General features: G+C 39.2%; 1 protein-coding gene and 1 pseudogene across 1 annotated transcript in view; both read right to left on the bottom strand.

Annotated features, from left to right (window-relative positions):
- The window catches only part of DOCK8 (dedicator of cytokinesis 8), a 200293-nt gene that overhangs the window by 130240 nt on the left and 43148 nt on the right, over window positions 1-26905 (bottom strand). The window contains exons 3-5 of the mRNA XM_069474160.1: window positions 18101-18276; window positions 15384-15455; window positions 5198-5321 (exon numbers count right to left, since the gene is read on the bottom strand). Coding sequence (XP_069330261.1) covers window positions 5198-5321; window positions 15384-15455; window positions 18101-18228 — 324 coding nt within the window. The 5' untranslated portion in view covers window positions 18229-18276. The remainder of the gene's footprint in view (window positions 1-5197; window positions 5322-15383; window positions 15456-18100; window positions 18277-26905) is intronic.
- Window positions 541-3913, bottom strand: LOC138387907 (large ribosomal subunit protein eL34-like; annotated as a pseudogene).

The raw sequence follows: 26905 nt of genomic DNA, 5'->3' as shown, positions 1-26905 counted from the left end.
TCAACTTTATATAAACTCCAAAGCTGAATGTTAGGTTTCCAAAGACAAAGTTGTGGGAGTGGGGAACACGTTCCTACAGGACTTAAGTAGCAGTTACAGGAATAAGCACAAAAAAAAAAAAAAAAAGGAAAAGCATGTGGTATTGAAGCAGTATCCACTTTTAGCTGTGCTTGTTTAAATTAATGATAAAGTGGACGCTTTATTCCATTAGAAATGTCTTGGTAATTGAAGGCGACATGCCTAACCAAAGACCCAGCAAAGCATAAATAACTGTAAACAACAATATGTTGTAAGACTACAGATAGATCAATGATAAACATCTATAAAATTTATGGGAAAACGTTATTCTCAAAGTTCTACTAAATGGACATACTACTGTACAATTTTTCCATATTATATATGTTTTTTGTGGCGTCTAGCCTACCTCATAAGACTACTGCTCTGCTAGATGATAAATTTTACCCAAACTAGCAATAACCAATAGTAACACTTTAAGTAGTAATACTTCATTAAGCTTTTTCATTTTTATCACTTTTGATCTTATGACATTTTTTCATTTTTTAATTTAGCTTTCTGACTCTGTGCTTGTGCCTTCAACACGTTCTCAATGATTTTCTGCTCCTCAATAAGGAAAACATGCATGATCCTGTCACGAACACATTTGGCACACATGGAACCGCCAACGGCCCTGCTGACATTTTTTTTTGTTCTAGACAACTTCATATGAACTTTAGGTCTCACAGGATGAACCCCTCAGAGCCTGCCTGCAGACACACTGCGTGCAGACTTTAGTGCTTTTCCACCCTTCTTGGTATAAAGGTAAACAACTCTATCACCAGGGTTCGGAACAGCCTAGTTTTGTTAGAGGCCATATTGTAGGAAAGCCTACGGCAGTATGTCACACACTGGACATTCCGAGTGCCCCTGCACCAGCTCAAAGCACTGTTCTGAGAGCTCCCGGACCCTGCAATGTCTCAGGTGGAAGCTGATCATAAAGGGAACAGAGATGAGGAAAAAAATGAGCTTCCATACCTAGACAGTGTCCCCAGAAGAGCTAATCAGTAATACTTTTGTTTGTCTTAGAATTAATAAGAGTTCGGGGGAAATGAGTTTAATTTCTCAAGTTTATTTAAAAGGATGTCAAGCTATATATGTGTCAAAAGTCCTAAAAATGCTCATATCCTTTAACTGAGAAATTTCACTTCTAAGAATTTATCCTAAGGGTATAACTGGACAAGTGTGCAAGGATGTGAGGACAAGAACATCTCCGAAACACTATTTGTAATAGCAAAATAATAGAAACAAACTAAATGCCCCCCCAAAAGAGGAGGCATTAAGAGGTTTTGGAACTTTCACACAATGGAAAGTTATGCAGCCATTAAAAAAAAAACCATGTATTCATTGGAAAAGAAAGATAATCCTAGTATATTGTTAATATGAAAAATGAAGTTACACAATATTATGTGGAAGTTATACAATATTATATACAATATGACCTAATTTTTATGAACTATGTGTGTACCATGGAGTCATACCACATATGTATTTGACTTATATAAATTCAGGCATTTGGCCTCACTATTCCACTCAATAAGAATATAAAAAAGAATGAGAGTGGAATGGAAAATGTTGATGGTCATCTCTTAGTCCAAGCATCTCTCCATGATGAATACTATTCTACTACTTCAAGACATACAACTTCGGTACACTTTGACTCTTTTAAAAATTTTTAATTGACACATAATAATTGTACATATTTTTTGGGTACAATGTGATATTTCAATGCCTGTATACAATGTATAATGATCAAATCAGGGTAATGAGCATAGCTGTCACCTCAACGACTATTTCTTTGTGTTGGGAATGTTCAAAATCTTTGCTTCTGGTTATTTGAAAATATAGAACAAATTATTGTTAATAACTATAGTCCCCCTGCAGAGCTATAGAACTGTGGTCCCCATCCCGGGGTGGGGACTGGTACTGGCCTGTGGCCTGTTAGGAACCAGGCTGCACAGCAGGAGGTGAGCTGTGGGCAAGTGAGCAAAGCTGCATCTGTATTTACAGCCACTCCCCATCGCTCACATCACCGCATAAGCTCCGCCTCCTGTCAGATCTCATAGGAGCTTGAACACTACTATAAACTGCGCATGTGAGGGATCTAGGTTGCATGCTCCTTATAAGCATCTAATGCCTGATGATCTGAGGTGGGGTTGAGGCAGTGATGCTAGCACTGGGAAGCAGGTGCAAATGTAATAAATGTAATGTGCTTGGATCATCCCCAAACCATCCCCCCTCCACCTCAGTCTGTGGAAAAATTGTCTTCCGTGAAACCAGTCCCTGGTGACACAAAGGTTGGGGACGGCTGCTATAGAACACTAGAGCTTATTCCTCCTATCTAGCTGTAACTTTGTATCTGTTAACCAACCTCTCTATCCATACCCCCCATCCCAGCCTCTAGTTACCACTATTCTACTCTCTACATCTATGATATCAACTTATTTCATTCCTACATATGAGTAAGAACAACGATATTCATCTTTCTGTGCCTGGGTTTTTTCATTTAACATAATATTCTCCAGTCTCATCCACGTTGCTGCAAATAACAGGATTTCATTCTTTTCTATGGCTGAATAGTATTCCATTGTGTATATGTACCACATTTTCTTTATCCATTCATCTGTTGATGGACACTTAAGTTGATTCCATATCTTGGCCATTGTGAATAGTGCTGCAATAAACATGGCAGTAGAGATATCTCTTTGATATACTGATTTCCTTTCCTTTGTATATATGCCCAGTAGTGGGATTGCTGGATCATATGGTCAATTTGACTCTTAAATCCATCCAATTCACTGAGTCGAGTGCTCTGTTAGTATGTTGTAGGTCACAGTGTGCTTTATGTATGTGCTGGTCTTCACCTATTGTCTGTCAGCTCCAAACGCACCCTTGTATACTCTGCTCTGTGATGCTGGGTCTGGGACTCAGCAGACCATGTTTCTGCTTTGCCTGGGGCTCCTGTAGGCTTTGTCAATAGGGGTGCCACAGGAACGCTGGATACCTGGAGGAGGTAGACGTGACTTGAAGTTCCTTTCCTGTTGGTTCTACCCTTCAGATTCTTTCGGCACATCCAGAGCCATCGTCATCTTACCTTCTTGAAGGTACCAGCACCAGCTGGGCAATCCCTCCTCCTAGGAGGTCTGAGGCCAGACTCCATGAAGTCTTTCCTCTGAGATCCTGAGATACCACCAGCTGGGCAGTGCCCCCTTCTCAGAGATTTGAGTCCTTGTTCTGAAGCTCTTCTTCTGAGCTTCTAGGTTCTAACTCTAAGCTCTTCCCCCAGACCTGTGGTCCTCAAATTGTGGTCCTGGGACCGGCATCATCATCATCAACATCATTTGGGAAATGCTAATTAGAAATTATCAGGCCACACTCCAGACCTACTGAATCAGAAATTCTGGCAGATAGGCCCCAGCAAACTTTGTTTGAACAAGCAACCCCCTCAGGGGATTCTGCTGAAGCTCAAGTTTGAGGACCACTGCCCTAGATCTCAGCCCCAGGGTGATGTGCTATTTCCTGCAGTTATGATTTCAGTATGACCTCAATTTTTCCCTTTTGGTTTTCTCAGTCCTCCAAAACCTGTATAATCAATTCCCTGTGTTAAATCTCTTCTGCTGAAATACCTAGTGTGGCCTCTGTCTAGCTAATACAAAGAACAATTTAATAGTTGGTCATTATGTAGGGAAAAAAACTGAATTTAATCAAAATTAACAATGAAAAATCCCTTAAATTTTCTATAGAGTAGAGCATACAGGTATTCTATCCCTCAGTACGCCTGCCATATTCAGCACTGGAATTGATGGCTGGTTCCTCTGTGGAGCTCATATTAAGTACTTGGCTTGGCTTTAGGGACCATGTTGTTTGAAAACTGAGTATTATTTTAAAGCCCCTAAGCATATTGAGCATGGTGAGATGCCTGTGTTATGAGGACACATGAATGTTGAAAACTATACTAGTTTACAAGATGTTCCATGCAAACTTGAACAAATTTTTTCTTCTTGGTTTTGTCTCATCTATAAAATGGGCAGGTTGGACTAGAACACTGGCTTTAAAAAAATTAATTATAGTAAAACATATATAACATAAAATTTACCATCTTAATAATTTTAAGTATACAGTTCAGTAGTGTCAAGTATATTCCCATTGTAGGACAACCATCACCACTGCACATCTCCATAACTTTTTTCCTCCTGCAAATCTGAAATTCTGCACTCATTAAACAACTTCCCATTCCTCCCTTCCCCATCCCCAGGTAACCACATTTGTTTATCCATTTATTCATGGATGGACACTTGGGTTGCTTCCACCTTTTGGCTATTGTGAATAATGCTGCTTTGAATATGGGTGCAGAGAGCTTAACTTTCGGGAACATGAAATTTATTTGGCTATTGTTCTTTTTGCTGTTTTATGCAAATGAATGCTTGCTTTCTTTTCTGTCTTCCAGTTTGTTAGAGTATTTTCTGGAGTTCTTTATGTGGATCCAAAAGCCATTGACAAATGGGCATTAAAAAATTAGTTACAAGTTAAAAGTTCATTTTACAATGTATATACTTTAACCTGACTTTTAAAGTGTAACTACTTTATAATAATAATTAATGACAACAACAATAACAGTGGCCAGCATTTCCTGGGCACTAAGTACAGTTCTAAATCTTTACACATATTAACCCTCTTAATACTCAAATAATCTCATAAACTGGTTAGTATTATCAACATTGTTTTCCAGGGGAGAGTTGACTTACCCTGCCTGAGGTTGTAGAGTTAGTGTGTGGTAGAATCAGGAGAATGAAGGCAGTCTGGCCTCGGTGTGTAGCTTTTACTCACTATGCCGTCTGCTTAGGGGCACCCCTGAGTCTCTGCAGGAATTGTTCTAGGGATGGGCCCAAGGTGTCCCCCTCCCCCAGTTAGAGCCTCTCCACTTTTATCTATTTTAATCATTGAACTTCTTGGTTTTTGTTTGAACACCAATTTCTGTACCTACAAACAAATTTGAAAAAAAATAACACTGACTCAGATGGTAGAGTTCCTCCTACTCAAACATTCTGTGAGTCTAACCTTTATTCTGGTTTTCAAAACTGACAGCAAGCCCTGGACAGAACAGCCCAGTAACCCAGTAACCATGTTTGTTGATGGGAAATACCTGAGCGGTGGGTTCACTGCACTCCAAGGTTTCTGACTCAAAGGTCTGTTTCTGAAGAGTCTTGTGAAAATCTTTCCGAGATCCAGTCTTTTTAAAGCTGCAAATCTCCGAACTTCCTTGGTTTCTTTTATTGTTGATATTATTTAATTGGAAGACACAGAGAGAGAGAGAGAGAGACAGGCAAAACCATTAGATTAAAATAAAAGTAATGGCTTAAGTGTAGACATGGGGTTGAGAGAGCTTTCAAAGAGAGGACCAATTGTAATTCCTCACTTCTAATTAAGCACCAGGCCTGATACAAGGCTCTGTTGTAATGAGATACAAACTTGCCTCCTGGCTGGCTCATTATTAAAGGCAGAAATGGCCTGGGAAAATGCCACTTCAGAGGTGCGGTCATTTCAGCTGTGGGGCATTTGGCTCCAAGCTGAAGCTAAACTATGACCCTAGTGTATGTAAGAGGCTGGAATAAATCTAGCAATGTGCACAAGCAGCAAATAGAGATCGTTTGAAGATAAAAATAGAGAAAACCATTTAATCTCCACATTAATGTTCTTTATAATGAATAACAAAGGCAAGACATGCTTCAGAAAAAACAGAAACAAATGATTTCTCTATTGAAAGTCTTTGCTAACATTAGAAATCTCCATTCTATGAACTCCATTAAAATCGTGTTTTAAAAATGTGTAGCTATGGAAAGGGTTTAAAATAGAACGTCTAGCACTGTCAGTGCAGAAGTGAGACTGGCATGAGAAAGCCAACAGATATTCAAGCGATGACTAGAGGAACCAACGTGTGTATTCCCCATTTTTATGACTCAAAGGCTTCCTGGAAAACGTCCTACAGGGTCAAATGCACAAACACGCACCGTTTTGTTTGATTTCCCGCATTATTAGAAAAACCACTGGGCAAGCTGGTAAAGGAACATGAAGTGAGAGCAGAATGTATTAGGCAGATAGAATGCCACACAGATAAAGCAGGAAAGGTAGGAAGAGCTACTAGCAAGGATCCAATACAGGGTATGTAACTCCTTGAAGGAAGGGGTGTCGGAGGGAGGGAGTGGCACCCACAGAGCAGGTGTTGGATAATTGCTTGAATTAATTAAAGAAAGAATGAGATGTCCCAGTGTCATCCGTAGGGAGAACAGGACTCTCTCCCTGGATTTTATTGTGCTCTGAAGACACGCAATTTGTTTTGAGCAAAAGGAGACAAGAAACTACCTAGAAAAGAGACACGATCAGCTCGGTGACTAAGTCAAGTCGAAGCAGACTGTAACTGGCCATCCTCAATGTCTCTTGGCCATCTGAATTGCCCTGACCCAAACCTGTGTTGATAGGGCTGGGTAAAAAGCAGGCCAAATTGGGGAAATGAAAAAAATAAGTAAATGAGAAAAGTATGTTCTGAATAAGGAAATAAATCTAAACATTTAAAAAGGATTTTGAGAAAAATATCCAGAGTAATTTCTGGTTTGGGATTCCTAAACACCAGTAAAACAGATAAAAATTAAAATATAAATGATATTGTTCATAAACATCAATGAACAAAAAGTATTTTGGAGATTCTTTTAAACAAGTCATCAGGAGTAACAACTATTTAAACTATTTACGAAAATTATTTTGGTTCCAGTTGCTCTAAGTGTGCAAAAGGTAGTAAAAAAGAGTAGAAATACTTATTAGCAAAATTATTTTATAAGATTTATTTTCTATTAACAGAGTTATTTGAGAGAAATTCTTACCTGGGATTTTATAAACCTGTTAGCTTCTTAAAACTTATCCTCAACAACATACATTTAGGCAGCAACGTGTCTATGTGTGCTAGGTGGGCAGGCTTTCCTAAAGGCATTCCATTAAATGACTGTTTTTGGATGCTCTCTAGGGGCTCAAAGAAAAAAAATGCTGTGTGTGATCTAACATCTGGGGAAGGACAGAGAAACCAAATCAAATTAGTGGCAAATATAGGCAAATATTAGGTTGTGGCCTAAGATTATACTACCCCAAATGACAACACACTGAATGTATGTTTATTTTTCCTGAAAAATCCAATCATAAGGGGAAATATTACTAAAGAAATCACCTAACATGAATTCATTCTAAGATCAAAACAAACTGAGTTAAAATCCAAATTTCACATTTTGGTATTTACCCTTTGCCTGTTTTAGGACCTGCAAAAGGTATTAATGTCAAAGGTTCAATATCACATGGCTGTTTACAAGGAAACCTTCTTAGGCCACAGAAATAAAAATTAGGCAGCAGCCTACCTAAAGACCTTCTGAGTGGCAGCCTTAGCAACAAGAACTATATCTGCTTTAGCTTTATTTTCTGTCTTATAGTAAAATGTACCTATTTCCAATAATGTTTACTTACAAGTGAACATCACACACACACACATCATGCCTGCTTCTATCATCTTCAAGTTACTTCTCTCTCTACGCTTCTATTTCTTTATAGGGTGAGGCATGGACGTGAAGTGAATGCCAAGAAGTTTTCCCCAGCTTTAAGATTCATGATAAAAAGTTTATACACTATATCTGAAAAAATTTAAAGACGCTTAACTTTTAGGGACCTGAAATTTATTTAGATTCTTTGGCTGTCTTTTGCAAATGCATGCTTGCTTTCTTTTCTGCCTTCCATTTTTAGAATGTTTGCACCTCATAGCCAATGACAAATGGGCATTAAAAAAGTTAGTAATGGGATAGTGTTAAAAGTTTATTTCACAATATATACACTTTAACCTGATAGATATGTCAGCCTTCAGGGTTTTTGCTATGGAAAGCATTAAAACTAGCATCTTCCATGACCGTGTGTTTGAAACCAGAGCAAACTTCTCTCCCCTTCCTCATACTAGATTTAGCATCTCCTTCCCCCTTTTAAATTCTCAGAAAGTTGCAAAGCTCCCTCACGGCAGTGAGGGTGAGGCTGGCGATGGAGGAGAAGACAAGGGTTGGCAAGCATGGAAAGATGACTCATTCCAGAAGTGCTGGCCGCAGAGGGAACCACCACTGGTAGGTAGTGCGACTGCTGGCTCAGTGCCACTGGCTACGAGAGTCCCAGCCTCATTACCCCGCCCTGGCAACTGAGTCAAAGACAGCCGAGTTCCTGTTGAGCCCATGTGCAGACAGGAGAAGGACGGGGAAGCAGGCCAACTGCTAGAAAAACCGTCTTCATGAAATGAATGCTATTGCTTCCCAGAACTGTATTCCTTTTCTTAAAACACTGTTCTTACACATTTGAAGACAATCCAAAGGCTAAACGTATTCTGGGAGCATTCTCTTTCAAGGCAGTGTGGTGGAGCAGACAGAATCCGGGCTCTAGAGTCAGAAGGACCTGAGTTCAGAGGCTGGCTCCTTATGTCCTAGCTAAGAGACCTTGGGCAAGTGACTTAATCTCTCTGAGCCACAACTTCCTCAAGGGTGAAATGGGGTGAAATGTTGCTCATTTTGAGGGCCTATAGTGAGGTTTAGAAATAATATATGTTCATTTTTTTTCTTCTTCCCTTTGCCTTCGCTTTCCCACCCCCTCTCCCCTTTCCATCCCTGTGTTCCTGTACAACTTGGCGCTAGCATCCTAAGGTGCCTCAGAACAAGGCAGCCATCGTGCCTCAGGGTGGGGGTGGCCGGTGAGGCCCAGAATGAGACGTTGAAGCACAAAAAGGGTGAGGAGGACATTCATTTAAAAAGGACTGCCTGGCATGGGGAGTCAGGGCCCACACGGTGTGAGGAGGGCATCCCAGCCTGGGGCAGCCTGGGACCTGTGAACAGAGCCTGGGCAGAGCCTCAGTGTGTCTGGATTGGTGGGGATAGGGGAGGAGTCTGTGCAGACAGGTCCAGAGTGGCTCCGTGACATCCGCAGCAGCTGGGCTGCTCTTTGTTCCTGCATAGGCTGATGAGCCTGGCTTGCTTTTCACACTTTAGAAAGCAAATAGCAAAGCACCTTGACAGCCAGCACAACAAATGCATGTCATAATCAGCAATTATTGATCAGGGAGACATTTTTATGATGTTTTGGGGAGTAACTGAATTATATGCACTGATGTGTTTGAATTTTAATTGTTTACCAGTTCACTGGGAGTAAAATATGGAGTAATAAAACAGATGATACCCCATTCCTTGATATCCCAGCTCTCCTTGAGCACGACCTTCCTTGAGAATTACTTTAATCACTCTGAATGAGAGACAAAGTCTAAGGGCTTTTATGATGTTGCCCATAACACTCATGAAATGTTTCACTGTCGCTGCGGATAATACACTGAGAATAAACAGTATGTAAACAAGTTTAATTACTTAAGAGTTCGGCTCTCCACCAAGACAGCAAAAACGTTCTGAAGTTAGTCCCTCTTTGTTTCATTTAGAGAAAATGACAGAGGAAATACTTAAAATACTTAATATCCCCCAAAGGATGTCATCAGACATTAATCCACACAAAATATATGGAAATAAGATGAGATAAACAAGCCAACATGGCACCACACTAGTCATTAAACCAATAGTTATTTTCGAAAGTCATGGAGAGAAAAGTACTATTACTTTTAGAGCAAGGACACCAAACTTGGTGCTATAGACATGAAAGACAGGATGGAATTCATTCAAAGAATCTTCCAGTCTAAGTAACACAGACGAACATTTCAAGTAAAATAATTTCCCCCAAAAGGAGATAATGGGTTTTATGTTTCTGCGTAATCTCTCCCTATCAGGTTAAAAAGGAGTTTTAGAACTTTCCTCTATCATTCACGGGCAGCACTATTTGTATGATTTAAATGTCTCAATTACAGCATGTGAGTGGCAAATGCCCTATAGAAGGATGAGAGTGGGAGGGGACACAAGTGGCCATTACTCCACTCCTCTGCGCCCTAAGTGGAATTCAAAGCCATTATCACAGATAGCAAGGGCATAAAAGCCTATCTCTAGATATTTATAGAGAAATGTAATATCAGCAAGGAGATAATTGAGAATAAAAGAGCTAACTAAATCAGTGTTTGACTGCATGATTCTAGATGACAAAGACATGTCCATGGAAGGCAAAGTGGCTTCATTAAGGAAGGCAGGTCCTTCCACCCACGGTGCATTAAAATGTATGAGGCAGAGTTTTTTGTTCATTCCTTCAACATGCTAATGTAAGTGCTTTTCCTGATATTTACTACTAAGTAAATATCATAAATAATAGCTAGTATTCATTGAATTATTAAATGTCAAAAAATCTTCTGAGTAGTTGACATATTTTAATTAATTTATTGTATATGACAAAACTTATGAGGTAAGTACTATTCTAAATCTTGTTTTCCTGATCAGAAAATTGAAGCAAAAATAAACACATTAATTGGCCTTGGGTCACACAGCAAGTAAGTGGTGGAGGCAGGATTTGAATCCATTTACTCCTGCTCCAGAGAAACCACCATTCTATAAAATAGTATAATAAACCATAGCAAAGTAACAGACTTTACATTTAATGAGTCATTACTTAATGCCAGGCATCTTCCTAGATTTCTATCCATTGCTTTTGAAGTACAATTATAATTGACCCTTTTTAGAGTACAATTCTGTGAGTTTTGACAAATGCATACAGTTGTGTAACCACCACAACACTAAAGATATAGAACAGTTCCAGCAATCACCCCAAATCCTTCCAGTCCTTTTGTAGTCAGCCCCATTCCCTACTCCAAGACTCTGGCAACCTGTTTTCTATCTCTATAGCTTTGCCTCTTCTAGAATATCATATAAATGGAACCATGCAGTTCTCTTTTTTGTTTGGTTCCTTTTGCTTAGCATAATGCATCTGAGATTCATGCACGTTGTTGCATGTAACAGTAGTTTGTTGCATTTTATTGCTGAATAGTGTTTCATTGTTTGGATTTATCAGAGTTTGCTTAATTGATTACCCAATTGAGTATAATATGGGTTGTTTGTAGTTTTTGGCAATTATAAATAAAACTGCTATAAATATTTGCATACAGATTTTTATGTGAATAGAGGTTTTCATTTCACTCAGGCAAATACCTAAGAGCAGGATTTCAGGTTGTATGGTGAAGTGCGTATTTAACTGGGATTTTAGAATACCTAACCAAAGGAAACTCAGTGATAGGAAACTGTATTCAGAAAGTAGGTGTAATAGCTTCCAGATTAAAATCATAACTAGAGTAAAATTGGAGGAATTTAAATTTTATTTTAATCCATAATATCCAGCATTGGCAGGAATATTATGAAGGGAAAGTGTAATTTCTTGCCTGCTTAGTAATGAAGCAAATTAGCATAACTTTTCCGGAGAAGAATTTGGCAGTACTTATCAGAATGTACCATGTGCACTGGTTCCATTTCTACCTTCAGAAATAGTCACACACATGTGTAAGGGCAAATGTGCATAGACGTTTGCAGAGATATTATTTGTAACTGCGAAAAATGAAGATAACTAAAATGCCCATTAATAGAGAAAGATTCAGTACTGTATAATACATTCTCTCATACGTATTTCTTTGGAACATGAGGCAGCATTTCAAAAGAATGGGATATATCTCTGACATAGAAAAATGTCAAAGATGTTATTGAAAAAACATTATATATATTTGTAATATATAAAGACATACATATTTACATATATGTATTTACATCATAAATACAAGTGTATTTATGTAAAAAATATATATAGCCATATATATTTGTGAGGGCATGAAGAGATGTGGAAGGCCCCATGGCTGACCTTTGTGCAGTGAAGGGTGAGTTGAAGGGAAGGGCAGGGAGCTGGCGAGGAGTGAGGCATGAACTTGCCTTTTACTCAATGCACTTCCATGTTACTGGACTTCTTTCAAAACAGGCATACATGATTCGGCACAAATAAAAAATTAAAAGACAGCTAAATAACGAATCACTAACAACTGGCCAGCAACCCCTATTGCCTCCTCCTCCAACTTCTTAGCAAACCACCTATGAAGACACAGAAAAAATGGAAACTCATCCAAACTTAATGTCACTTAATGCCTGAATCTGGACAGAATCTCTGTGGATCAGATGGAGCTGGAGAGAGAAGGGTGTATATCATACTTGGTCTCCCCAAGGGGGCTCACTGGCTAAAGATGGGAAGGTGTGTATACCTTCCTTACTGCCAGTCGTTGAACAATTAGTGTCCATACAGAAATCTGAATTCTTCACTGCAGTGGCTTATCTAGGAAGGCACTCAGGTTGCACCTGGTTCCACTCATTTGAACTACCACCTTCTCCTTGCCCTTCGCCTACCATATAGAAACAACTCATAGAAAACAACTGAGCTGAAAATGTATTATGTGGTATTGGGAGATGAAGAACAGCTGGCAATAGTGTATTGGATTCTCCCCACAAATAGAATATTATAGGTACACATAGAGACAGAATAATCCCTTGGAGGAGTGTGCTAGGAATTGTAGTTTTCACAGAGTATCAGATGCAGAGTACCAGAGAATCAGACAGAGGGGTAATAAAAGACACTGCCTCAATAAAACACTAGTCAAAGCTTGCAAGAAACTGACAATGAGTTTTGAAGTTGCACACTTCTACCTGTCCACTAGCTGATTTCTGGGCAGGGAACTGGTGCATTACACAAGAGTGCAGAGAACTGGGCCAACAGCAATCCCCATCCCTAGTATGTTGCCACAGATAAAGTTAAAGCAGATATTGCTTTGTTTTATGGGGTGAAATGCAAAAACTTGCACAGAATAAATATATGGATAATCATTGCTTCTACAGAAAAGATTAAAAAATGCAGACAAATTAGGGAACAGAAGCAACGATCAAGTAGCTAATGGTCTGAGTTAACACTGTAATACTAAACTCCTAGAAAATAATAATAGGTTTGTGAATTAAATTTTAAGCATGACATCAAAAGTAGAAATCATTAGAAAAAATATCAATATAGATTTAACTACATAAATAATTCTGAATGTTAAAAATTATAACAATATTAAAGGACAGAAGGCATGCTGGATAAGGAATTTATAATATGTGACAGACAAAGGGTTAATATCTTTAACAAACAAAAGTGCTCTTAAAGATAAACAAGACCAAATATATTAACGAGATGCACAAATTTCATAAATAAGCAGAGCCCCAGGAAAAAATTATAAATGGCCAAAAAATATATGGAAAAAAGATGCCTAATCTAATAATCAAAGGAAAGAAGATAAAAGACAGCCTTTTTACAAACAAAATTAGAAATATTAATAAATCGTAACATCCAATATTCTTGAGGATCCATGAATATACTGTTAATAATCTTTGGTCTATTGTTCTAAATCCTTAAATTTGTGCATACCCTTTGACACAGAATTTCCTCTTGTAAGTATTTATTCCAAAGAAAAAAATCATAAATGTGCACAAAGTTTTAGTGAGAAGGATATTGTTGCATTGTAAGTATAAACCTGAAAAGCAGGGAGTTATCTAAACATTAAAATTGGTTAAATAAATTTTGGTATAAATATATAATCATTAATGATTGTGTTGAGGAAGAATATTTAATAGCAAACAGACATAATCACCTCTTACTGTGAAAATTGACGATTTTCTACTATGTTACAAAAATAGTATTATACTCTGATTTAGTTTGTATACAAACATATACAAAGAAACACAATTCAAAGGCTATACATCAAATGTTAATAGTGATTATCTGTCTATAGTGAAATTGAGTGTTTTTGTTTTGTTTGCTTATAATTTCTAAAATTTCTAGGATGAATATTCTAAGAAGAGTCCTTTTTTTCTTTTAAATTTGAGCAAGAGAGAGAAAAAAGAATATTCCAATGAGCTTGCATTGCCATTAGCAATGAAAAAGTACAGGTCCCAAATAAAAAATAAATCTGAAAACTATTAACCAATATATCAAATTGGGCCTTTCTATGGACTCTTCTCAGATTTTTTTTAGATCTTTAACATCCAGAAAGTACCTCTAATAACATTTAACAGCTTGAGAACAACTTGTTCTGAAATCTTTTATTATCAGCAAAGCATAATCTCATTTGACTGCCTGGCAAACTTCATTTTCCATTCATATTAGAACAGACGATAGATTAGCATCCAACTTTCTCTTAATTACTTTTTACAGGCAATGCTTTATCTTTCTCAGCTATTGAAAATAGTATGCATACTGATACTACTCCAGAAAACATCAGCACAGATTCAATGGAACACTTCCAGGAACTGGATAAACCCAATCCCCAACATCTTTCATTATTTATCCCATAGAACAGTAACTCTTACAGGAGCATAGGAGAGGTGAGGCTATCAGAATTTCAAACTACTTATGTCTCGTCAAAGGTTCTCTGATGTGACTCTAGCGGGGTGTGCACTGACTGCAGGCAGTCCCCTCCCACCGTCCAACATGTACACCCATACAGGTTAAGAATTTCCACGTGCCTAGATGTTTCTCATGAGAGGGTGCCGTCCAGGTCAGTGGCATGGAGAGAAAAAGCTCAGAACAACGTCATGGAAGGTTCGATTAACCCAAGGATGGAAAGGTCCTTTACTGGAAGACTAGCACGTAATTTATTTCTTGGCCACAAAAATTTAAATGCCACCTTTGAATCTCAGGCCAAGTTTCAATTCACATATTTTGTTTTCCTTAGGAATCCATCAGAATGAAACTAAAACAAAAAGGCTCTATTCTTTATGTTTAAAATGTAACTTTCTTCTTCTATAAGAGAATGTATAAACAATGGTAATCCATACAATGGAAGATTATTTGGGGATAAAAAATGCATTACCAAACCACAAAAAGACATGGAGGAGCCAAGTGAAATTACAGAGACCATAAAACACATGGGTGTTGCCAGCGTGGGAGGGAGGAGTGAGGAGGTGGAGCACCGGGGATTTGTAGGGCAGTGGAAATATTCTGTGTGATACCGTAAAAGCCTATTCATGTCACTATAAATGTGTCAAAACATATAGAATACACAACACAAAAAATGAACACTAGTGTAAACTATGGACTCCAGTTAACATATCCATATTGGCTTGTCAATTATAACAAAAGAACCACACTAAGACAAGATGTTAATATTAATAATAGGGGAAATTGTGTATGTGGTGGTGGGGGGAGATGGTGAGGGAGTATGAGAAGTTTCAGTACTTTCCACTCATTTTTTTCTGTAAACCCAAAACCATTCCAAAAGATCCTATTAATTAAAAAATAAATAAAAAAATTTATATATAAAGAGGAGGGGAGATAAAGTAACTTACTTCCGGTTCACGATTAGCCACTCCCGAATATAGGTCTGAACACAGTCCCTGACATGAGGGTCCAGTTCAACCCTAATGAGATGGAAAATGAAACAAAAACATGTTATTACTGGGTAAAGACAACAGAACAATCCCTTATCAGAACCGAGGAGTGCAACATGACTTTAAATCCATGTCAGTGAGAATGCTAAGGCTGTTCTTGCCCATTCATTCCAAGTGTCTGAAATATTCCTGAGGCAACAGCATTTTACTTTGATGAGATAAACATGTTGGTATTTTATGCTTTGTGGGTTTTCTCTATTATAGAAAATCGTGTTAAACTATAACTATCCCTGAAGGCGCTCTGACACAAGACAGGTAGAACTTGCTGTAATCAGATACATGACAAGAAAAATAAGTCTAAATACCTATTTCTGACAGGGGTAATTTGGATGTATTTTTTGCGCTTGGGTAACCTTGTCAGGACATGCATGTTCTCCTTTTTGAAAGCCAGGAAGAAGAACAGTTGTCTTTCGCCTTGACAAATTTGCAGACACTGGCTTTGGCCGGTGGTCATGAACTTGGTGGTTCTGTCCTACCTGCTTAGGAATGCACCGTGAGAGATACTCTGCTAGTGTTTCAGAGTCTTGAAGTCAGAAAGAACAGCAGTAGCTTTTTGCTGTTGCTGCAGATGAGTTAGTACTCGAGATAAACAAATCTTAATTTTCTTGTTTGTAAAAAGGGGATAAGAATGGTACCGACCTGTGGACTTGCTGCTAATATTAGATGACATATTGTAAAGGTTAGACATGTGGTCTAACCCTAACTGCCCAAGTCTCAGCTTAATCCCTTATAGCTATGTGACCTTGAGCCCGTCAGTGAGTCAACCCTTCTTGGCCTCGGTTTCCTCACCTTAAAGTGGTGATAATAAGGAGACTGCCCCCTTTACAGAGCTGTAAATAAGTTAGTGTGCAAAGTGCTTAGAAGAATCTGGCACCTAATAAGATCTATATGGGAAAGTTCACACATGTACCATTTACTATGCATTAGGCACGGATGTAACCACTTTACATGTATTAATCCAGTTAATTTTCAGTCGGCCCCATAGAGCAGGCACGACTATTATTCTCATTTCACATAAGACTGGGATAATAAGGATCTTGCTCCAAGTCACACAGTAAGTGGCGGAACAGGGCCTTGAATCCTTGCACAAGGCAGCTCACCTGGAGAGGTCATGCTTATAATTACATGCCATCTCAGCTCAGCGTAAAGTTCTGGGCTGGGCACAGGGTGTTCAACAGGAGTCACTTATTGTTTACTCTGATCATGACAATGATACCATCCCTTGCTTTAATTATACAGAAGACTTTTTGGCAACAATCGAAATAATAAAGGTTGTTTTAAAGTCATCAGATAAATAATGTGTTAGCTATAAATTATGGTGACAAGATAATAATATACTCAAAAATTGATGCTAGGTAAAAATAACCTTCCTTATTAAATTTAAAAACAAATCCTCCTTCCTTTAAATTTATTGTAAGTATTTTAAACAGGTTTTTCCAAGATTCTGACCATGTTTGAAGACAATTAATCATATATTTCACACAAAGAAATAAAATTAAATGATACTTTATCAAAGGCAAAAATAAGAGGTGTTACCTATATTAAAGTCACAGCTGAATAAATGGACTGACAATGGGGAAAAATGTTTTTCAAGGATGATAAGGTTTTTGTTTTCTGGGAAATGAGTATCTTTCTCACATAGAGCTGCACATATAGGCAGCTCTCCTATGTGAATGAGAACTGTCTGAACAAGGAAGGTCACTGTAAAACCACATCACTGCGAAATAAAATCCAAAATGGAACTAGAATACCTCAGAGTGGTGAGGACAGGGGCTGTGTTTCATGATCTTCTTTCTGGGACTTTTTGGGGAAGATGAGAATGTCCAGGACGATGTGAATCTTAATTTTGCTTTCAAAGTGAATGCAAATAAAAGTTCATCCTAAACCTCCAAAGGGACATTGGTTTTTATACTATGGAAGCAATAGGAGTTTCATTTAGCTATAATTCCATAGTTAGTTTGATACTGAGAGCTAATGCCTGAACCTATAAACACATAGACTAACCCCCTGCAGAAACTTAAGACCTAAGTATCTGTTCACATATTCACTCTACAGTTTCCCCCACCATTTTTCCACTGGAAAACACTTTCTTCAAGGGAAGGGACTTTGCCTTATTCATCTCTTTATACCTGTATCCAGCACATAGTAGATGCCCAATAAATGTGGGCTGACCTTCTAACTTGATTCAGTCTCTTACATGGAAGCAGATAAAATGCTTCTGAATGGATTTTATGAGAGCTCTTGGCATTTTCACAGATGAAGAAACTGAGGCTTTGGGAGGTCACGTGACTCACTGGAGGTCATGTGATTCGTCCAAGGTCACTGAGCTGGTCCCCAGGCAGTCTGGTTCCACAGCCTGCACTTTTAACCCTCCTTGAGCATTCTGTCTTGTCCCACTGTATCCCTTAGTCTCCACACAGCTTTTCAAAGCCTCTGGCCAAACCAATTTGAAAACTATCTATACCTAGGTGAGTATCACATAGTTGCCCCACACATCTTAATGAATTGGGTAAGTTTATTTTTTTAAAAGAAGTTCAGATCTAGGGCATCTCCCCGCTCATTGGTAATAGTCATGACAGTCACAATCCCATCTAGATTTTGAGAAAAAGATTTACCCTTCCTCCGGCAAAGAGGGCTGCAAAGTCCTAAATTCCTTTGGCGTGAACACCACGTCCAAGTCATCATCAGTGAAGTCTCCCAGCTCCTGGGCAAGCTCCACATCCAGGCTGTTCAGGTGTGTCATCAGAAGTCCTTCAAAGTCCACTGGCTCCACAGGTTCATAGAACTGAGGCTGAAGGGGTAGAGAAAGGAAAAAGTTGGTTCCCACACAGTTTTCTGGTAAAAGCACGAAGGCAACAGTAGGTGCTTGCCTTGCCTTGCCTTTCGACTTAGTACTTCACTCTTGGTGTAAAACGAAGTGACTCTGGAGGAGCTGTCAAACAGAAGCAGTGATATGGAAAGAAACACAGCACAGAAAGTCAAGTCATAACAGGATGAGCAATTAAAATCATACCCCAAGGCAGAATTTTTCTCTCTGTAATTGCAGCTTGATGAGGAGTCCTAAGGAGATCCAAAATGAGATCACAAGGCTTTGCTGAATTTTTATAATTTCTCCTGCAACAGCTCTCTGAGGCCCATGTTTTATTTACCCAAATACAGTGAAGTAGGGAATGAAGGCAATTTTCCAGAAATTCAGGCAAACCCAACACTCCTTTGGCTGAGTAGTGAGGCACAGTGTTTCCTTTGGCCTGAGTTATCCTATAGATTGGTTCTCGAAAGCACTTCATATATAATCACAGCCGACAATGAACCAGACTCAGTGGCTCAAACACTCCAATACAGTGATTTTCAAATGTCGCTGGGCTGACTGGTGCTGATCTGGAAGGAATTTTCACTGAACTGCAGCTACATGAGCAAACTCAGGGCAATTTGCTGAGCTTTCATATGGTTAAAGTTACTCAGTTTAAAAGAACTGCTCTTTGCTCTTCAATTTTATCCTTCCACTTTAGGGGAGGGAGAGACTATAAGAAATGGTAGAAATAGATGGCAATTTTAAGAGTTTTTTTTAGTTGATAAAATTAAAAGTTGGCAACCGTTTGTCAGTCCCCAACCAAAATATTTTTTTCATTTCTGTGAAATCCAAAGACCAAGAAACCACTGCCTTAAGGAAGTAAAAGAATCACTTAGATTAAGTAGATTTGTGTAATAAAAAAATAATAATAACAGCAGTAGCCCTATGGAGTGTTAATTTATGGCAGACTATTTGGAGTCATCAGCCCAAGAGGGAGAGTTCCCTCTACCTCTACCTGGAAATGGATCAACAAAACAAACACCCCAGATTATTGACTTGTACTGCCTTGAAGTGAGAGAAGTACTCTCCCAAGGAAGTGCTAACAAAACCGGTTTTTCATCCCTTTGAAACCACATACCAGTAAGGGCTTCATGTTGGAGAGGAGAAACAAAGCGCTGTTGAAGAAGCAAAAGGAAATAAGATTAGAGAATGGAAATGCGGCTTGCCCGGCCCCCTCCCCACCCTTGCTGTCCCTAACGGTGGTGAGGACGTGAGTGACTGTCTGGGATTCTTGGAGGTGGCTGACTTACATAATACCCTTACCAGGGCAAAAGGGGGCAGAAGAAAAGTGACAGGACAACCAGAGTGGTTGACAGCAAAGCACCCCCGAGTTCCCTGGCGCTTCCAGGTGATATGAGAAAGGACAGAGAAGTTTCCCTTGGTTCTGACTAGGGAGCAGGAGGTCAGCTGAGGAAAGAACCATAGTCCTCACAAGGGTGCCCCCCCAAATGAAGCAACATGGACCAGCAGGAGCTAAAGGAGCCAGAGATCGTCTATGCAGGAGCTGGGTAGGTACTGAGTGTGCAATATGGCGCCGCTGAACTCTGCCAGAGGGAACGACAGGCATGATCTTTGCACAGAACCAGTAAGTCTGCCACAGACACCTACATAAGACCAACTCCAAAGGAGAAAGTAGACTCTTCCTCTCCCCTGCCCCCACCCAGCCACCACACATGGAACAGTTTAGAGTCAGGGATTGAAACGACTTCTATAGGAAATAAGGAAAACTGGATTTTTTTTGCACCCCCAGTCTTATTACTGTAAAGTTTATGTCTATTAAATTAATAATTATTGAGCACTGTGTGCAAAGAAATTGTACGAGGCTATTGTATACATTATCTCATTCAATCCTCACCGGAACCCTATGAGGTGTACATTCTTATTACAGGTTGAGTATCCCTTATCCAATATGCCCAGGACTGGAATCGTTTCAGGTTTCAAATTTTTTCATATTTTAGAATATTTACATATAAATAACAAGATATCTGGGGTATGGGACCCAAGTCTAAACACAAAACTCACTTATGTTTCGTATATACCTTATACACATAGTCTGGTAATTTTACACACTATTTTAAGTAATTTTGTGCATGAAGCAAAGTTTTGATTGTGTTTTGACTGTGACCCATTACATGAGGTCAGGTGTAAAATTTTCCACTTGTGGTGTCATTTAGGTGCCCAAAAAGTTTTGGATTTTGGAGCATTTCAGATTTTCGATTTTCAGATTAGGATGTTCAGACTGTATCCTCATGTTACAGATGAGGAAATTGAGGGCCAGAGATTTAATAATTTGTCCTTGATTACACAACTAGGAAGTAGCCCATCTGGAATTCAAACCTAGGCAGGCTCATGTTCTTTGTTTTTTTTTCCTTTATGTTCTTAACCACTACAATTTTGATTGTTCTCTTTTGTGGGCCTTTCAAGGAATCTGTATTTTCTGAAATAATTATAACACTAGGCAATAGTGTGTTTGGAAGCAAGCCAAAAAATACATTTACTACAACCCACTCTGAGCTTCTCATGAGATTGACCATTCAAAGTAATAATAAAATACTTAAATAAATGAGTCAAGTGATAATAAACGGAAATTTATTATGAAGACTATCAATTACTCAAGCAGAGGCACTGAAAATATACACTTAAAAATTATACTGAAGCACAATTTGAAACAAGGTGAAATGAGCAGTAATAACTAGTAAGTAGAAGCATCAGAGAAATGAAGTTTGTGTGCAATTATCAGAGAGAAAAAAAATCAGTTCCTGCCAGAGTATAATATTTGTCATGTCCCTGAAATTCAAAGCCACAAATGATGAAAAACCTGGCTGATAGCAGCACCTGTTACCTACAGGACAGACTATCCAGGGAGAACAGCAGGGCCAACTCCCTCATTCAGCAATTATATGCTGAGCATCTCCTGAGTTCAAGTCAGAGTTAGGCATTAGGAATACAGGGGAGCAGAGGTAGCCGGCCCCCCATGCGGCTGCACTCTCATCAACCATGAGATGGGGAAGTCTGCAACCTTCTCACATGTAAATCATGCCATCTTTGGCAGAAGGGACTTGGTAAAGAGCATAGTATCATCACTGAGCACTAACTGTGTGGCAATATGCCCAATTGCTGATAAGGCCATAAACTCTTGAGGTCTGAATCTAGTCCAGGACTGAACAGACTGTAAACACACCCAGTAATGACGGAATTACTGAGTATAGTGCTAGCACCACTCACAAGTGGCATTTAATAGTTTGTCCCCTTTACCCTTTCTACACTGAAACTAAAGTGGGAGGAAACTGGTCATTCCAAATGTGATGTAAACTAGCCTTGCTGTTGGCAAGTGGGTGGAGACCCCAGCTAGGCCTCGGAGCAGTTGTTCCTCTTGCAAATTCAAACAATAACCAGGAACCAAAAAAGATTTCTGTTCTCTAAATTATCTGATGTCTAAATCTCAAGAGTAGGTTTTACCATGAGGCAATGAAAACACACACATACATAAGCACACAAACACAAACACGCATGCCTATTTAGTGATAAGCAAATGAAGAAAACAAACATTTAAGAGGGTTACAATTGGCAGTGCATCTAGATGGGGATGAAGTTTGGGAATAGGGTGGGGTAGGGAGTGGGAGATATTCTAAGATCAGTCCAAGGTAGGACTTGGGCCCTTGGAAGCTTAAAAGGCAAACTTGAAAATGAACTATTTTGTTTTCAAAACTAACAGCAGAGCTGTTGAGCTGTATGCGGCCTCCGAGTCAGTGGAGACCAAAGACTAGTTTAAATGGTATGATCCAAAGTAATTTCAAAAAGGTCACCTTGACACCATGTATTATCATACTGTGCATATCATTTGTTATAGGTAATAAGAAAAAAATCAACATAAAAAGAAAATTTAAAAAACTCCCTTTTAAAATAAAATAAACAAAGAAAAATACTTAAAACCGCAAATGATCCCAAACCAGGCTTTACCTACTGTGATGGCTTCACGATGTGTCAACGTGGCTAGGCTGAACTACATTCCCCCAGATTCCCTTTCTAATGTTTCTAGACAGGGTGGGCTACAAGAGTTTCGCCTGCTAGAGCTGCAGAACCATAACTGTTTAGAGTTAATCTACATAGCACAGTGCAGTATACAGATAGCACAGTGACAGCCAACTCAAATAACAAATCTGAACAATATTTCACAAATAAAGATGCTGAAAGCAGGAAGGTTAAATGACCCAAATCACACAGACAGTTACAAAGGACTTGGATCCTTTGTTCCAGCCCTGGGGAGGCTTCATGCCAGTCTGGTGGGTATGGAAAAGGGGCATGATGTCTCCAGGTGCTGCACCTGTATCCTCACGCATGTTGACCCCTGGGAGGGTGGTCCTCACATGGACTTGGCAGTTCACAACAGATAAGTCTTGTCAAAGTCACCCAAGACTTCCATGTAGCCAAATTCAGCGCTCAGGTTTGGTTTATCTACAGCACTGGACACAGTTGATCACTCTCTCCTTCTTGAAATACTTTCTTTCCCAGGAGGGCAACTGATTGTCCTAGTCTGTCCCAGCCTTTGAAAATCCCATGTACTGGGAAACTCCTTAGTCCCAGGCAAACTGGAACAGTTGGTTACTCTACTTTAGGGATGCCACTTTTTCTAGGTTCTGTTCCTACTATGCAGTGCCCTGGTGTTCAGTCCTAAAACATCTCTTCTCAATATGCTTTCACTCCCAGATGATCTCACCTACTCTCATGGCTTTAAATATTTTTTTGAAGTACAAATTTACATCTGCAGCCTCAACCTTCACCACGAAATTTTCCAATTACCTCTCAACATCACCATTTGGTAATCCAGTAGGCCCTCTCAAAGGTAACAAATTCAAAACTAACTCATCATTTTCTGCCAATCTGCATTTTCCATATCTTCCAAGCCTCTGCACCTCAACAAGTGGCAATTACATTCCCCCAGTTGCCCAGGCCAAAAACTTTGGAGTCAATGTTGATTCTTCTCTTTCCTTTACATTCCACAGATAATCCATCAGAACATCCTATCCATTTTGCTTCTGAAATATATCCAGAATACAATCACTTCTCACCTTCTCTACTGCTACCACCTATTCCAAAGTACCATCATTGCTTTCCTGAGTTATTGTGACATCTTCCTAACTGCTCTCCCTTCCCCCAGTCTGTCTTCGACATAGTAGCCAGAGTGATCCTTATAAAAAGTTAGATTGCACCGGGCTTGTGCTCAGCGCTGCCAGTGGCTTCCTGTCCTAACCAGAGTATGAGCCAGCATTCTTCCACAGTCTCTAAGGCCTAAGACCCAGCCCTGCTTTCTCTATGGTCTCGTTTCCCACTGCCCACTCTGTTCAGGTTATATTCTGCTTCCTTGCTCTTTCTGCAGCATGCCACACACTCTTGTCTTGGGGGCTTTGCACTTGCTGTTCCTTCTGGCTGGAACACCCTGTCAAGTTCATTCAGGATTCTGCCCATGTATCTCCTTTCTAGACAGAGGCCTTCACAGACTACCCAGTTTAAAATAGCACCTCTTCTGTGTCCCTATTCCCTTTCCCTGTTCCATTCTTCAAAGCCCTGGCCACCCCCAACACAGTCTACACTTGCTTGTCTATGTGTGTCTCCCATTCTAAAATGTAAGCTCTATGAGAATAGACACTTTGTTATATTCGTGATTGTATCATCAGCTGTTACAGCGGTTCGAACACACAGTGAAAACCAATAAATATTTCTTGAATGAATGAATGAATAAGACAATCCTCATAGCTCTCTACTATCTTTAAATGAAGCTGAAGGCAGTGAGGCTCTTCTGACTTCAGTGATTTCAAAATACTGTACCCCATGGACTAAACACTTTCCTGCTTCCACCGACAACAGTCTTTCACTGATGCCCCTGAGTAGAAGTTGCTGACATGCCACGATGGGCATCAATCTATTTTCACCAAGGCTGGTTTGATTCCCCTGTTTTACAATGACAGTCATGAAATGCCTGCTTTGTGTGTAGAATGCCTGCCAGTCTTTCATTTTATTGTCCACTGTGAATTGGCATGAAAGCTACATTGAGATTTTCATTTTCCATCAAGTCCCCTCCAGCACAATCAATGAAACCCGAAGTGTAGCCCAACTCCTTGGATGAAGTACAAAAGAACAGCAGAAGCAGAACAAAAGAGGGCCATGTTTATCAAGCAATTCACCAGGTAAATCATCCTTTGCTGTAAAAGACATGGTTGCTTTACTGCACAGAGGCCTATACACGTAACAAGAATAAATGCCTTCTAAGGTATCAGATGGCCTTTTTTATAAAACGTAAATGTTATATACAAACATGTCGTGTAACCATGGCGTTTTGGTACAGATCCAGGATGTGGCTTTTTACATCCTTTTCTTCAGCCAGAGCCGTTACGGTCCAGTTGATTCACTCCATTTCATTTCAAAACTTTTCTGTTCTCCTTTTAAAAAGTAGGATGTGTCCCTCCAGAAAGACCGTAGCTTAATATTATTAACCAGGTACACAATGTCTCACATCCTCCTTACTTCCTTAGGGCACAGATCCCAATCCTTTCTTCTCTGGTATGTTTTACTTTCTCCTCTACTTTCAACAATAAGAAAATAGTATTTTACAGTTCCATTTGAACAGAGACATCGCATGCAGAGCTGTTTGCCTACATAGGTCGCTGGGATCAGAGAGTCTCTGGTCGACCTGTTCACATGGCTGTGGCAATGGAGAACGCTGAGGCCAATGGAGGAGTCTACACACGAAGGGATATTTACTAGCCAGAGCCAATCTCTATGGCTCTAGTCACAAAGGATTCTGGTGGGAGTATCAAATAGACCCAGGGCAAGTTTATCATCGCATCCACAAAACCAACTCTAAATGATGGATCCCCTTCATATTAAAAAATGCAAAATTTAAAAATATTTTATCTACTTTGAAAATGTATATACACACAATCATCACAGCTAACATTTACAATTAGAGTTAAAAAACAAAAAAGTCCAATAAAACAAAAAGAAAAAACATCAAACACACACCCTTCCTCTCATTTGATTTATCAGATTTATGACGGAAGCCTCCACAGTTATGTAGCTACAGGATTAACAAGTGATCCTTGCTTACCAAATGTTCTGCAATTTGGAGAACAGAAGAAACTTTACACTTCTTTATATTCTTTCCCCTATTTGGAATGTTTCTACCTTTAAATTTAAAGTTCTTTAAAGGACTCTCAACTTGGGCCCCAAGTTCAAGTCCCCAGGGAACTTTAAAATACTGATGACTGGTCCCCACCCTAGGGAATTTTGATTTAATTGTTCTGTGGTGGGCTTGGCTACAGGTATGTTTCTAAAGGTCCCTGGGTGATTCAAATATACAATCAGGGCCGAGAACCCTTCCTCTAAGTCTTCTCAGCCTCCTGCATCAAGCCTAGTACATCATATGTCTTCTCCTCCAAACACCTGCCTACCTGAAGCCAGTATATATCCTCTACATTATCTGTCCTCCCAAATGGAGCATAAAGCCCTTCACAGCTGAAGCCATCTTTTATTCATCTTCTTCTTTCACTCTCCCACTGTGTCTCCGTAGTGCCAAATACAGAAGACAGCAATATTAGCCACTATTTACATAGGACCTATGATATAATTCTATATTAACTCTAATGGGGGCAGTATTATTATGCCACTTTTGCAAATGAGGAAACTGAAGGCTTCAGCAAGGTTAAGTAACTTGTCCCAAATTATATAACTAATAAGTGGCAATTGTACTCCACCCCAGATTCATCTGACTTCAAGTTCTTCACTCTTGCAAAACAGCAGCAGCAACAAAAATCTTGTAATTGATCAGGTTTTAAATAGCTTGACTTCACTTAATTACTTTTTAAAATTAAACAACCATTTGTATCAGCATGTGGCGTTGTCAAAATGGTGGTTATCTAAATAAAGATCAGAGAAACAACGGCCAATGCACTTGGTCTTATTTTTCAATGGACCAAAATAATCCGATAAACAAGTCTGTGGCCTCTCATTTAAGGAAAGCTTTCTAAAGCTGCTTCAAGGTGCATATTTAGATGATAAACTAATCCTTTGCCTTGCTAGAAATGAATCTTGCTGAAATGTTCTGTTATCTCTCTATGAAAAGAAATAATATTTTAAAAGTAAAAGGAAATCACCGTGTAATTTGATGATTTCTTTTGGGGAACCTTCGTTCAGGGAGATGACTCAAGGGAAAGAACAGCCACTTCATTCTGACATTACAACACGACAGAAAGTAAACATTGGGAGATGGGATTTCCTAACAGACTGTTTTAAAAATAAAAAAAAGGAATAGAATTCAAGCCCCGTGGCTCCCACAAGCCTCTGCTCTTTGGGTGGAAGGAACAAGGGCAGCAGACTATGCTGTAGTGGAGCAGAGACGGGAAAGGAGATTCAGAAAAGTATATAAATGGGAATAACCAGAAGTGATATATTTTAAAGGATATTCATGTGCAAATACAACCAGGATTAAATGACAACAGGTGGAAACGCATGATTCTTGTATAGTTTAACATTTTTGCTTATTTTTGCTATTTTCTTGATATCTTCTCATAGA

The sequence above is a fragment of the Eulemur rufifrons genome, chromosome 7, assembly GCF_041146395.1.
Source record: "Eulemur rufifrons isolate Redbay chromosome 7, OSU_ERuf_1, whole genome shotgun sequence".
NCBI lineage: Eukaryota > Metazoa > Chordata > Mammalia > Primates > Lemuridae > Eulemur > Eulemur rufifrons.
Note: the sequence above shows the minus strand (reverse complement) of the source record. Positions and strands in the feature narration are given on the sequence as shown.